This window comes from Gracilinanus agilis, chromosome 6, assembly GCF_016433145.1.
Source record: "Gracilinanus agilis isolate LMUSP501 chromosome 6, AgileGrace, whole genome shotgun sequence".
NCBI classification, from domain to species: Eukaryota; Metazoa; Chordata; class Mammalia; order Didelphimorphia; family Didelphidae; genus Gracilinanus; species Gracilinanus agilis.
Window position 1 is genome coordinate 77,596,102 of NC_058135.1, and position 13,109 is coordinate 77,609,210.

At 38.5% G+C, this 13,109-nt stretch overlaps 1 protein-coding gene across 1 annotated transcript; it reads left to right on the forward strand.

Annotated features, from left to right (window-relative positions):
* The first annotated feature begins 948 nt into the window (after positions 1 to 948).
* On the forward strand, positions 949 to 12,494 carry LOC123251883 (caspase-3-like). The gene is made up of 6 exons (XM_044681209.1): positions 949 to 1,001; positions 4,575 to 4,696; positions 7,374 to 7,502; positions 7,810 to 7,985; positions 10,889 to 11,009; positions 12,265 to 12,494. Exons 1-6 carry the CDS (start codon positions 949 to 951, stop codon positions 12,492 to 12,494), a joined length of 831 nt encoding a protein of 276 aa, XP_044537144.1.
* Positions 12,495 to 13,109: the final 615 nt, after the last annotated feature.

Genomic DNA, 13,109 nt, shown 5'->3' on the forward strand with positions numbered 1-13,109 from the left:
TAATTGCTTCTAACCTGATATCAGAGAGGATATCAATGAACAGGATTGAATTATGGAGGGTTGATACAACAAATGTAGGAATGAATCAAATGACAATTGGTGACATTGAGTCAGATTAGAATTCCCTCTTCCTCAAAGGCTATTCAAGTCTTTGATTTAAAAGGGCTGCCTTTGAAAAAGCAGAGTAAATGCATTCCTGACCTTGCATCTTGGTGTTCTGTACCCACCTGGCTTTTGCTTTTGCTGTTCCCTCTTCATGTGAGATGCTTGGGGAATTAAAAATAGAATTTAGGAACATGTTGTAGCAACTTTTTGACCATCTTGAACCTCATAAAATCAACATTTTTGCCAGATTTATTAACATGACTGTGTCCACAACTGTGATCTTTTTACCCCAAGTGCCCCTAATGTTGCCCAAAACACAGGATACTTGTGGAGATGCTTTTCAGGTTCTTACCTCATAGCTTCCATTCTGTGAGGGAAAAGTCAGTGAGGTGAACTTACATTTTCACAGGCATTTTCTTGTAACTTCTTCATGATTACATTATATATGTGAATCTTTATATATATAAATGTATATATATGCACTCTATTTCTGCACTATTACATTGATAACTTTTTGTTTCTGTAAAGATGTTTTGAAGATTTCCTTCAGTTTACTCTAGATGTTGACTTCTTTCCTCCCACTCCCAAACACTTGACTATTACAAACCAAACCAAGCTATAATTTTTGAATTATCTTTATGATAGATAGAGTGTTGGCTCTCTGATTGGGTAGAATCTTTTTACTTCTGTGAAACACAAGATCTGTTGGGTTTGGAACATAAAAGCTAATGGCTAACTATTTAAAGAATTAGTACATTTTTAAAAGACGTTTTATAATGTGTACTTTTGATTAACTTTTCCATCTATTTTCTTTTATGTATTCCAGTCACTAATAGAAGCACCATGGAAGACACTGGAACTACAGTAGACTCAAAATCCACCAAAATTTCAGGAATGTAAGTACTTACTTGAAAACTCTGGTTCCTTTTTGAAAGTGTCATAACTAGTTTCAGATATAATAAATCAAGTTTTAAAATCTCCATAAGTGATACAAATGTGAGTTAGTAAATTGATAGAGAGAGTCCCTGCGCTGCCTCCAGCTTTCTAGGCTCTGCCTTTGGTGCTCTTCCTGGATATCTCTTCATTTTTTCCTTGATACCTCTGCTTCCATGGTTTCAATTAGTGCCACCATGAAAAGGATTCTCAGATTGACATTCCAGCCTCAGTCTCTTCCCACTGCCTACTTCTATATTTTCCCCTTTCTCTGCTGGTTATTTCTATGTAAGGCCCTGCTGACACCTCATGTTTAACACATCCTAAATTAAATTCCTCTTCTAGTCAGAAAAGAATAGGCTCTTCTTAGCTAGATGAGCCTAAGTAAGTCACTTAGTTCTCTGGGCCTCTATTTCTTTCTTAATAAAACAAGGGAAGGAGCTGAACTCAGTGGCCTCTAAGGTCACCTCCAGGTGTGATTCTAGGACTAGTTTTTAAGTGACCTTGTGCTTTTCTCAGCTACTAACTCAGAACACACTAAACAAAAGTTAACCCTTTCTGATGACTCAATACTTTTTTAGACATCAACTGTTGTCTCCAAATCCTAATGCAAATCAAGTCAACAAGCATTTCTTGAGTGTTTACCATAAGCCAGCCATACTGTAAGTGCTAGAGATCCATAGAAAGACAAAAACCAATCAATCCCTGCTGCCAAGGAGCTCCAGATCTGATGGGAGAGATACTATGCTGATGGCTATGTGCAAACAGGATATAGAAAGGGTAAAGGAGAGATTATCACAGAGGGAAGGCACTAGCTTTTAAGGGAGTTCAGAAAAGGCTTATTGCCTAAGGTAGAATTTTACCTGAGATTTTAATGAAGCCAGGAGGCTAAGGTAAGGAGGAAGAGACTTCTAGGAATGGTGGAGAGCCAGTGAAAATGCTCAGTAAGCCAGGGGGGCCCAATGATACCCTCTTGCGTTCTGCAACAAGGAAGATGAGGCTCATGGATGTTTTGATTTCAAAAGTTCTGAGGTGAAATGAAGCTAAATCCAATGAGGTGCCTGTACTAAGTCCAGCACCAAGACAGAGCTTGTGTGGGATCAGCTGGTGGCCCTTCCATCCAGGATGAGAGAGGAAGACCCAGTCTAAAACTAAAGCAGTTGAGAGAGAAGAATATCTTGTGTGTGGACCAGCAAGGAGGCCAGTGTCATTGGTTTGGAGAGTTTGTAAAGGGAGGAAGTTGTCAGAAGACTGGAAAGGTAGGAAGGGCTCAGTTTATAAAGTGCTCTCAAAGGCAAACAGAAAGTATTCTATTTGACCTCAGAGGAAATAGCCAGTAAAGTGTGTTGAACTGGGGTGGTGAGTGAGTAGTGGGATGCAACATGGCGAGCCTTGTACTTAAGGAAGATCACTTTGACAGCTGATTTAGAGTATGGCCTAGAGAGGAGAAAGACTCAGGTATTTGAACAACACAGGTATGAGGCAATGTAAGGGTTTGTTCCAAATTGGTGGCACTGTCAGAGGTGAGGAGGGGAATTATCTGTGACATGTGATGAAGACAGAAGGAAGATGAAGGCTGGGGGTGGGTTAGATAAATGAACTGAGTGTTGGACATGTTGAATTTAGGGTCACCCAGTTTGAGATGTTCAATAGATAGTAAAAGATTCAAGACTGAAGGTCAGGAGGAAGGTTACTTCTGGCTACGTAGCTCTGGAAATCAATTGCACAGAAGTGCTTTTTGAAACCATGAAAGCTTATGAGATCACCAAACAAAATAGTATAGAGGGTAAAAAGGGCCTATGACAGAATTTAGGGGGATACCACTTAAGGCAGCAAATACAACCTGGGTGAAGATTCAGCCAAAGAGACTGAAGAGACATCAGACAAGTTAGAAGAACCAGGAGAGAGCACTTCTAAAATCCTGGGAGAAGAGCATAACCTACACTGTTAAAGACAGCAGACAGGGGAAGGCAAGATGAAGATTTTTCAAAAGTCATTAGATTGTACAATTAAGAGGTCATTAGTAGGTTAGAAGAGCTGGTTCTATTGAAAAACAAGGGTGCAATATAGACTTCATAGAGTGGAGAATGAGAGGAAGGGAAGTGGAGGCAAATGTTGTAGAATGACTTTTCAAGTTTTGCCGTGAATGGGAGGAGAAATGTATAATGATGATAGGAGGGACAAACCAATCAAGGCACATTTTTTTTGAGAATAAGGAGACATAGCTGTTTTTGCAGGTAGCAGGGAAGCAACCAGTAGAGGTAAGGAGAGACTTGTCAGGGACTGAGGTCTCAGGGTCTGAAAAGGCAAAGGTCTGTTGACCCCTGATGTTAGGTGAGGTCCAGAGTCTGACTAAGGGCTGAGATCCCTCAGTTTCTACATCTCCCACCAACACAATAGCTGATTCCCTCAGTTTCCACATTTCCCAACAAAGTTGTTGATAGAGGTTATAATCTTTTCCCAGGCTCCTTTCCCAGACCTTTTCTTCAGACAGAAAAACATGTTTTATCAGCACCTGCTTCTCCCCTTTCTCAGTTGCTGTTATATCCCTAGTTACCTCCACCTTCAGTTCCTTGCTCAAGGCTCATCTTGTTTTGAGAAAGTTGCTTGAATTTTCATGAGAAAAATTCCTTGTGGTTTCTGCCTTTATAAACTTGTGTATTCATTCAATAAACTACACTGGATTGTCACCAGCAATCAAGGCCCTTCCAGTCCCTAAGTTTGACTTGACTCTTTTTTCTCCAACCCTTACCTGAGAACTCGGCCCCTGTTCTGCCCCACTTCAGGGCTTTTACAGAGTCTGAAAATTAGTGAATTTTGACCAGAAACACTATGGAGGTAAACTGAGATATATTGAAAACTGATCTTCCCAGTTTGCTCTACTTCTCTTCTTGAAACCGTTTGATTTTTTACCTTTGTAAAGCCCTAATTTCCTTAACTATATTTTAAATAGTTGTATATCTTGCCATATTTAGCACAGATTTTCCCAAATTGTTTATTTTATTCATAATACTTTTATCATTAATCATAAACCCAATTAATTGGCTTTAATAATTTAAACTGAACTTTTTACAGGAAACTCAGTCTTATTTGCACATTTCTTTAATTTCCTATATATCTATATCTATCTATATATTTTTAAACCCTTACATTCCATCTTGGAATCAATACTGTGTATTGGCTCCAAGGCAGAAGAGTGGTAAGGGTAGGCAATGGGGGTCAAGTGACTTTCCCAGAGTCACACAGCTGGGAAGTGTCCGAGGCCAGATTTGAACCTGCTCTGGGCCTGGCTCTCAATCCACTGAGCTACCCAGCTGCCCCCTAATTTCCTATATATTTTGTAAATAATTATTATCGAGACCTCACCAGACTAACCTGAATGAATTGATTCTTCCTGAATGTTTATTGATAAATAATTACTTGAAAATTTTCTAAAACCAGACAAAATGTTTCTAGTAGATTATGGAAATTTTCGCAGTATGAAGAGTAACTTGTGGGATTGTAGCTTTATAACATGTTATTTCATTTCCCAACAGAAAGAGCCTCCATGATAGCAATTCAGTGGAACCTGGACTATCATTAGACAGATATAAAATGGATTATCCAGAAATGGGGCTATGTGTAATAATCAATAATAAAGATTTTGACAAAGACACTGGTATGTATCATCACATTTTGTAGGGGGTTTTTTTCCCCATTCTTGGTCATGACTGATGAAAGATAAGTTAATGGCTTCAACGTTGTGCAACTACTTGTATATTAGGGAGTGGGCATTAGCCACTACTAATGCGAGTGGCTAAATGAAAAATCTTATAATCTTTTTAAAAGGTTTAAAGGGCAGAATTTAGGTTCCATAGGATTTTCTTATACCCTTTCCTTGGAAAGATCATATGATCATAGATAGAGAGCTGGACAAGAACTTAGACATCATGTCATTTCAGAACTCCCTCATTTAACAGATGGGAAAACTCAGAAGGTGTTGAGGGAGGGGCAGGAAATAAAATACTTATGGGCACAAAAGTGGTAAATATAAGAGATAGGATTTGAACCCTGGTCCTCTAACTCCACAGTCAGGACTTTTTCCATTGTACTATACTTCCTTTTTATAGAGACTGATCTTTCATATGCTAAAATACTATTAAGAAAATGTTTTGAAAGTGAACAAGTTTATAGATCCATCACCATTTCTGTTTTTGTGTATGTCTTCAAACAGTATCATTGCATTTGTTGAACCATAGTTAAAATGACTGACAGTAGATACGTATAACCTTTGATATGGAAGAGACATTACTGACCATCTAACCCAACCCTTCTGCTTTACAGATATAGAAACTGGGACCCAGAGAAGTTAGACAATTGACTGGGCCAAGTTCATATAGCTTTACTGTATTGTGGCTGTTATATAAATTGTTCATCTGGTTCTGCTCACTTCAAATTGTATCAACTCATAAAAGTCTTCCCAAGTTTCTCTGAAAGTGTCCTCTTCATCATTTTATGCCACCATGAAAAGAGTTGATTAAACTATTTTGGAACATATGGACCTGTTTTCTCTCTTTGATCTCTTTGAAGTATAGTCCTAGTAGAGAGATAGGTCTATACCCATTAGGTCAAAGAGTGTGCATGGTTTAGTGTCTTTTTGGAACTAGTTCCAGATTGCTTTCCACATTGGCTGTAACAGTTCACAACTCCATCAACAGTGTATTGGTGTACCTGTTTTCCCAAGGTATGCCAGTATTTCCCATTTTTATCAACCTGGCTAATCTGATGGATATGAAATGAAACCTTAGAGTTGCTTTAATTTGCATTTTTTAATTACTAATGTTTTGGAGCATTCTTGCCCATAGCTAGCTTGGATTTCTTCTTGTAAAAACTGCTTGTTCTTATCCTTTCACCATTTATTAATTGGACAGCAACTACAGCTACAGGACACAGTTTATGAGAGCTCTGAGCTGGTGTCAGTAAGACCTGAACTTATATTAGCAGCTGTGTGACTGAGCAAGTCATTTAACCTTTGCCTGCCTCAGTTTCCTTAACTGTAAAATGTAATGCAAAAGTTGCAAGAGGGATTTTTGCTTTTGAAGGGGGACGAACTGAAAACTTCTAGCAGTTGAGCCTTAGAATTCTGAGAGAGTTCAGTTGGTCCGTGATGCTTGAACAGAGCAGAAGGATCAATCAGAGCTCTATTTTGGCTTTCGGTTTGCTTTGGCCTGTGTTTGTCTTTAGACAATTTGTACCTAGATAATTTCTCTGGACCTCTCCCTGACCTTCTCCATATTACTTCCCTGCTTTCCCTGCCTATTTTCCCGGGGCTCTGGGAGGCAGGATGGCTTTTGGGTTTTTAGTGAAAAGACTTTGTGGGTTTAGTTTCCCCCAATAGGCAAGTGGGACATCCTTGAATTCAAACTATCCCATTAGTATACCCTCTACCTTAAAAGCAGCCAAATCTTCCCAGGCTGAGAGAGCAGGTTCTCTCTCAGTCTAACCCATTCCTGTGACCCTCCGCCATCTTGAGTTTCTCCCTAGTGGCTGTCAGAAATCCCAATCCCCTCTCTCCTTCCAGATCGACCCTGAAACATTAATAAAACCCTTGTTACCTAATTAAACCCTCTGGAGAATCTTTGTGTTGAAGAATCGGGCAAGGGTGAAGGGGGAGGAATAATTCTCTTTATTTCCTAAGGGAAACTGGAGGCATCCATCTTGGGAGGAAGTAGTTGCCCAACACTTCCTCCTGAATCCCTTCAGTTTCACTGACAGGGAGGAGCCTTGTGATTCCTCCTTTGAGGACTTGAGAAACTGACAAGAAAGCCCTCAAGTCAGATTCAAACCACTTCTGTCTGGCCCTATTCCTTGTGTCTGTAAAAGTACCTTTCCTGCCTGGAAGGGTTCAGTCTATTACCCCAATATCCTCTGTCTCTAGCTTGGGTGTCTAATCTGTGTTAGTTGCCTCTCCTGAATACCTTACTTATACCCTCATCATCCAAATACTGCCTTGTCCATCCCTCCCTAAACCCTGCCATCCCTTTCATTCCTCTTCTATTACCTCAATCACCTTTACCCCTCCATCACTCAGCAAGGGAAGCAGATCACTCCCCCAATTTTAGTGTACCCCCTTTTATCCATTACAAAAATGGTGATAATAATAATAGCACCCACCTCCCAGGGTTATTATAAGTGTCAAATAAGACAATATTGTAAAGTGCATAGCATAGTACCTGGTACATAGTAGGTGCTTAATAAATGCTAGCTTTTGCAATGATCATCATCATCTTTGCTCATTTGTTTTCAAAGCAATAATTTTATTTTGAAAATACACCTAAGTATTCTCTTTTTTAAAGAACTTTTATCTCGGGATGGTACAGAAAAAGATGCAGCAAACCTCAAGGATATATTCAAAAGCTTGAAATATGAAGTCAGGGATAAAAACAATCTTACCTGTAAAGAAATAATTAACTACTTGAAGAGTGGTAAGTAAAGATTTATAGAATGGCTATAAGTTAGATAATGAGTTCATGATTAGATATTACCCAATGGAATAAAGGCTGAGATTTTGCACAGTTATGTATGATGATCTTAAATATTTTTTCTGAAAAATTTGAAAAACCTATACATTCTAATTTTGTATCTCATTACCTAAAACCAAGAACTCTGAAGCAGAGGACTATTTAAGGTTCTATCCAAACCTCTTACATGTGATTATTTTCATAGAATTGCTTCTGAAGTGGTGTTTTTTGTTTTTTGTTTTTTGTTTTTTTGCTTTTAATGTATTCCAAGTTTCTAGAGAAGATCACAGCCAAAGGAGCAGTTTTGTTTGTGTGATTCTAAGTCATGGTGAAGAAGGAGTCATCTTTGGCACAGATGGATCTGTTGAACTGAAAAGTTTAACATGCTTCTTTAGAGGAGATAAGTGTAGAAGCTTAACAGGAAAACCCAAGCTTTTTATTATTCAGGTAAAGTATTATTTGAGTATTGGTTATTCAGTTTGTAGAATATCCAGAAATTGTTTCAGCTTTCCTCATTCTCAAGGATACCTAACTTTTGGGAATTTTGCTGTTCCTTTTTAAAATCTCCACTAACCAAAGAGTGGTAGAAATAAAAATGAAATTCAGTCATTCTTTATTGATTTCTGTTTCAATCACTTTCATCTCTCTCAGGGATAAATCCAGAGAGTCCTGAATTGTCTTATTTTTAAAACAAGTGACCAGCACATAGAAACACCTTCAATACTTATTCTATTTTTAGACAAATAAAAGAAATACTAAGGTCTGACCACATCTGGAATATTGTGGGTGTTATGTTTTTGGAAGGATCCTAGAAGGCTGGAACACTTTCAGAGCAATGTGACCAGACTGGCGAGGAGAATCAGGTGCATGTCTTCTGAGCTAACCTGAATTAGTAGGGAGTTTCCTCACCTGGAAGTTCCCTGCTTCAATGAAATCAGAGATCTAAGTCCAGTGATATAGAAATATTCAAATGTGCCTGGAGCACAGTATGAACAGATATTTTCCCATAGCCATGTATTCTAGTTAATATATTTCAAATAATAAGACTAAGGGTTTAATTGTCTATGTCCTTCCCACTTTAAAATTACTTTGGACAAACGGCCTCATTCAGTGATGGCGAACCTTTTATAGATGGAGTGCCAGGCTCTAGCCCCACCCCCAAGTGCCATGCCCTTCCCCACCATCTAGTGCAAGGTGCACCCCTCCATCCTACTTGACCCATGCAGGGGAGGGAGAAAGCACTCCCATTGGGCTGCTGGCAAGAGGGGCGGGTGATGTGAAAAAATGTCATCAGGCACAGTGTATAAGGGGAAGAAACATCTCTGCTTGGCCCCTCTGCCTTTCTATTAACAAACTCTAGGGCAATGAGGAGGGTGGCCACATGCCCATAGAAAGCACTCTGCCTGCCGTATTTGTCACTCATGCCATAAGTTTGCCATCACTGGCTTAGTACATTTCAGACCAAATCAGAAACAGAGTAATTTGGAACATGTAGCTATTGAATCTGGAAGGCATAGATGAGTGAAAAAAATAATGACTAAATAAAATAAAACCTAAAGGGCTAGGGGCAGCTATGTGACAGAGTAGATGGAACACCAGGCCTGGAGTTAGAAGGACCTGGGTTCAAATCTGGCCTCAGACACTTCCTAGCTATGGGAAATTGAGCAAATCACTTAATTCCTTTTTCCCTAGCCCTTGTCCTTCTATCTTAGAGTTGTTACTAGGACTAAAAGTAAGGGTTTAAAAAAAACTAATGGGCTGGATATTTTTAAGAAATCAAACTTATTTGATTAAGAATCATTGTCTCTTTGGAGTCCTTTAAACTGAACCAATATTTGGGAGGTACATTCTTATGTAGTAAGTGGCACAGACTCCATCCCACATGGTCACACTCAGGCCTTTCTGCTTTGTTTTATGTGGAGCTAAAAATAAAAAATGAGGAAACTATAAGTAAATTAGGGGAGCACAGAATAGTATACTTGTCAGATCTCTGGGAAAGAAAAGATTTTAAAACCAAGCAAGAGTTAGAAAAAATTACAAAATATAAAATGAATAATTTTGACTACATTAAACTAAAAAGGTACAGACAAAACCAATGCTACCAAAACTAGAAGGGAAGCAACAAATTAGGAAAAAAATCTTTATAACAAAAAACTCAGACAAAGGTCTAATTGCTCAAATATATAAGGAGCTAAATCAATTGTATAAAAAATCAAGCCATCCCCCAATTGATAAATGGGCAAGGGACATGAATAGGCAATTTTCAGATAAAGAAACCAAAACTATCAATAAGCACATGAGAAAGTGTTCTAAATCTCTTATAATTAGAGAAATGCAAATCAAAACTACTCTGAGGTATCACCTCACACCTGGAAGATTGGCTAAAATGACAGCAGGGGAGAGTAATGAATGTTGGAGGGGATGTGGCAAAATTGGGACATTAATGCATTGCTGATGGAGTTGTGAATTGATCTAAACATTCTGGCTGGCAATTTGGAACTATGTGCAAAGGGCTTTAAAAGACTATCTGCCTTTTGATCCAGCCATAGCACTGCTTGGTTTATACCCCCAAAGAGCTAATAAGGAAAAAGACATATACAAAAATATTTATAACCACTTTCTTTGTGGTGGCAAAAAACTGGAAAATGAGAGAATGTCCCTCAATAGGGGAATGGCTGAACAAATTGTGGTATCTGTTGGTGATGGAATACTATTGTGCTCAAAGGAGTAAAGAACTGGAGGAATTCCATGTGAACTGGAATGACCTCCAGGAATTGATGCAGAGTGAAAGAAGCAGAACCAATAGAACATTGTACACAGAGACTGATACACTGTGGTAAAATTGAATGTAATGGAGTTCTGTACTGGCAGCAATGCAAGAATCCAGAGCAAGGCTGAGGGACTTATGAGAAAGAAAACTAGCCACATTCAGAGGAAGAACTGTGGGAGGAGAAACACAGAAGAAAAACAACTGCTTGAACACATAGGTTGATAGTGATATTATTGGGGTTGTAGATACTAAACTATAATTCTAGTCCAACTATCAATAATAAGAAATTAAGTCTTAATCGGTGATACATGTGAAACATGTAAAAAAACAGTGGAATTGTGTGTCAGCTAAGGAAGGTTAGGGGGATTTGGGAGAGAGGGAAAGAACATGAAACATGTAACTATGGGAAAATATTCAAAATAAAAATTTAAAATAAAATAAAATAAAAATAAAAAATGAAGTTTGTCATTCTGATTTAAAATTTAAAGCTCAGTAAGCACATACTAATGTTTTCCAAAACCTCAAAAATTTACTCTAAACCCCACATATGGTATTTTATATATTTTTTCCTTTCAACTAGGCATGCCAAGGGACAGAGCTGGATAGTGGTGTTCAGACAGACAGTGGTACAGATGAAGATGTAGCATGCCAGAAAATACCTGTTGAAGCTGACTTCTTATATGCATATTCTACAGTCCCTGGTAAGAAAGAGTTGTATAGAATTGGTATTAAAATGGCAGATTTTTATTTCCCCTGACACTGATTTTTGTTTGTTAGGATTTATAGGAAGAGTTATAACTCATTGATTAGAGAATAGTATTATAAAAGCCATCATCGAAATTCCAGTGAGATCCAGTTAACTTTGTTCTGTCCGATAATCACAGACTGTGTATGTGATTGACCCTTTACCTCAGCTTTTAAAAATAGATTATATTCAGTATTATGCTTCAATGGTAACGGGCCTGTAAACTGAGCACATCAATACAGTGGAGCAACCATGGGAATTGAGAGTCAGAATCCCTAGTTTAAATTCTGGCTCTGCTACATAATAGGAGGGTGAGCAAACATTTAATCTCTCTGCATCAGCTTTGTTCTTTGTAAAATGGCTGGTAATACCCTGGATCAAATATTTCTGTTCATAGGCTACACTTACATGGACTTTAAAGTTTGCAAAGCACTTTGTTCCTAACAACTCTTTGAGGAAGACAGGGCAAATTGTATAATCCTCATTTTTGCTAATGAGGAAATTGAGCCCTTCTGAGGTTAAGGAGTCCCTTGGCACCCTGCTCACTCACCTAAGGTAGCTCTGAGGCTGGAAATGGACTCAAGTTTAATGATTTGATTTGCCCCACTCTTCCTCTCAGTGAGAGAGGGAATGTATGGAAAGCTTGTCAGGGACTCTACAATGAGCTGGTTGTCATCACTGGGAACTATTCATAACCAATAACCCACTTCTTAGAATTAGAGATGGTGAGGCCAGTTGAGAAAGGAAATATATATTGCTTCCGTCTTTGACTTGCTAGCTTGATCTCCATTGGGAAAGGAGTTTAGCAGGTGGCAGTCTGAGTGAGTCAAGTCAACAGACTTATTAAGGGCTTGCCATGTGCCAGGCAGTGTGCTAAAGCTCTAGGAGGAGGATAATTGGGAGGAGGGGGAGTATGCCGCTATGTACTCCATACCATTCCTGTGTATCATCTCCTCTTTGGTAAAGAAATTCAAGAAAGATGGCCTTGTATTTCTTTGCCAAATTGGAGATGATACAGGGGAATGGAAGGCAGTACAAAGTGTCTGGCCCAAGACAGAAAGACAGGACTTTCTCCTCCTGTGGCCAGCGAAGCCCTACTACAATCCATACTTGTTTTTGGGGTAGTTTTCTCAGTAACTTTATATAATTATCTGTCTATTCAGTTTGAATAATTGTTACTCTGACAGTTTGTGAATTTTGTTGTTTTCTAGGCTATTATTCCTGGAGAAATTCAAAGGATGGTTCATGGTTTATTCAGGCACTTTGTGCAGTGCTCAAACAGTATGCTCACAAGCTTGAGATTATGCAACTCCTTACCCAAGTCAATCGGAAGGTGGCCACAGAGTTTGAATCTTATTCCTTAGACATTTCCTTCCATGGAAAGAAGCAGGTGCCGTGTATTATATCCATGCTTACCAAGGAACTGTATTTTTTCCATTGAGAAATTCCATGCGTTTTAATTTGTATGCCAATGATAGGATGAGAACTACATTTCCTTGGTAAGGTAAATTAAAAATCTTGAGCCTAATATAGTATAGCAATGGGTGGGGTTGGGCAGCTTTTGAGAGACAACCATCATATATATCTCTTTCTTTTTACTAGAACAAATGCATTGCTACTTCAAATTCAAATATTTGACATGGAAGCTAATTAAGAATTAATATGTATTTTTCATAAAAAGGAACTATTTTATCTTCAAATCTTTAAGAGAAGTTAGAGATTTAAAGGATAGACCATTTCTTACTGATACAATATCATGGGTTTTGAGGGTGCTATGGAATAGATAACCCATTTTAAAAGTATCTTTTTACCAAACTATGAGAAGCAGCATTCCATAGTGGGTAAAAGAATGGCCTTGGGAATCAGGGAGGCCTGGTTTGCAGCCCTGTTTGAAATATGTGACTGGGACAAATCACTTGGCCTCTCAAGGCCCCAGGCAATGAAGACTAAATTTGAGATTAATTTAAGATCGGCATAAGTGGAGTGAGTTTCCATTCTGGGAGTTCTTTCCACAGACAAATGAGATCACTCATTCCGATTTGGATTTTTAAATTAA

Excerpts from the sequence above, each read along its gene's own strand:
- LOC123251883 (XM_044681209.1), top strand. The coding sequence starts at position 949 with ATGGAAGACACTGGAACTACAGTAGACTCAAAATCCACCAAAATTTCA. Across the intron at positions 7,986-10,888 it reads CCAAGCTTTTTATTATTCAG|GCATGCCAAGGGACAGAGCT; the intron begins GTAAAGTATTAT and ends CCTTTCAACTAG. Across the intron at positions 11,010-12,264 it reads TGCATATTCTACAGTCCCTG|GCTATTATTCCTGGAGAAAT; the intron begins GTAAGAAAGAGT and ends GTTGTTTTCTAG.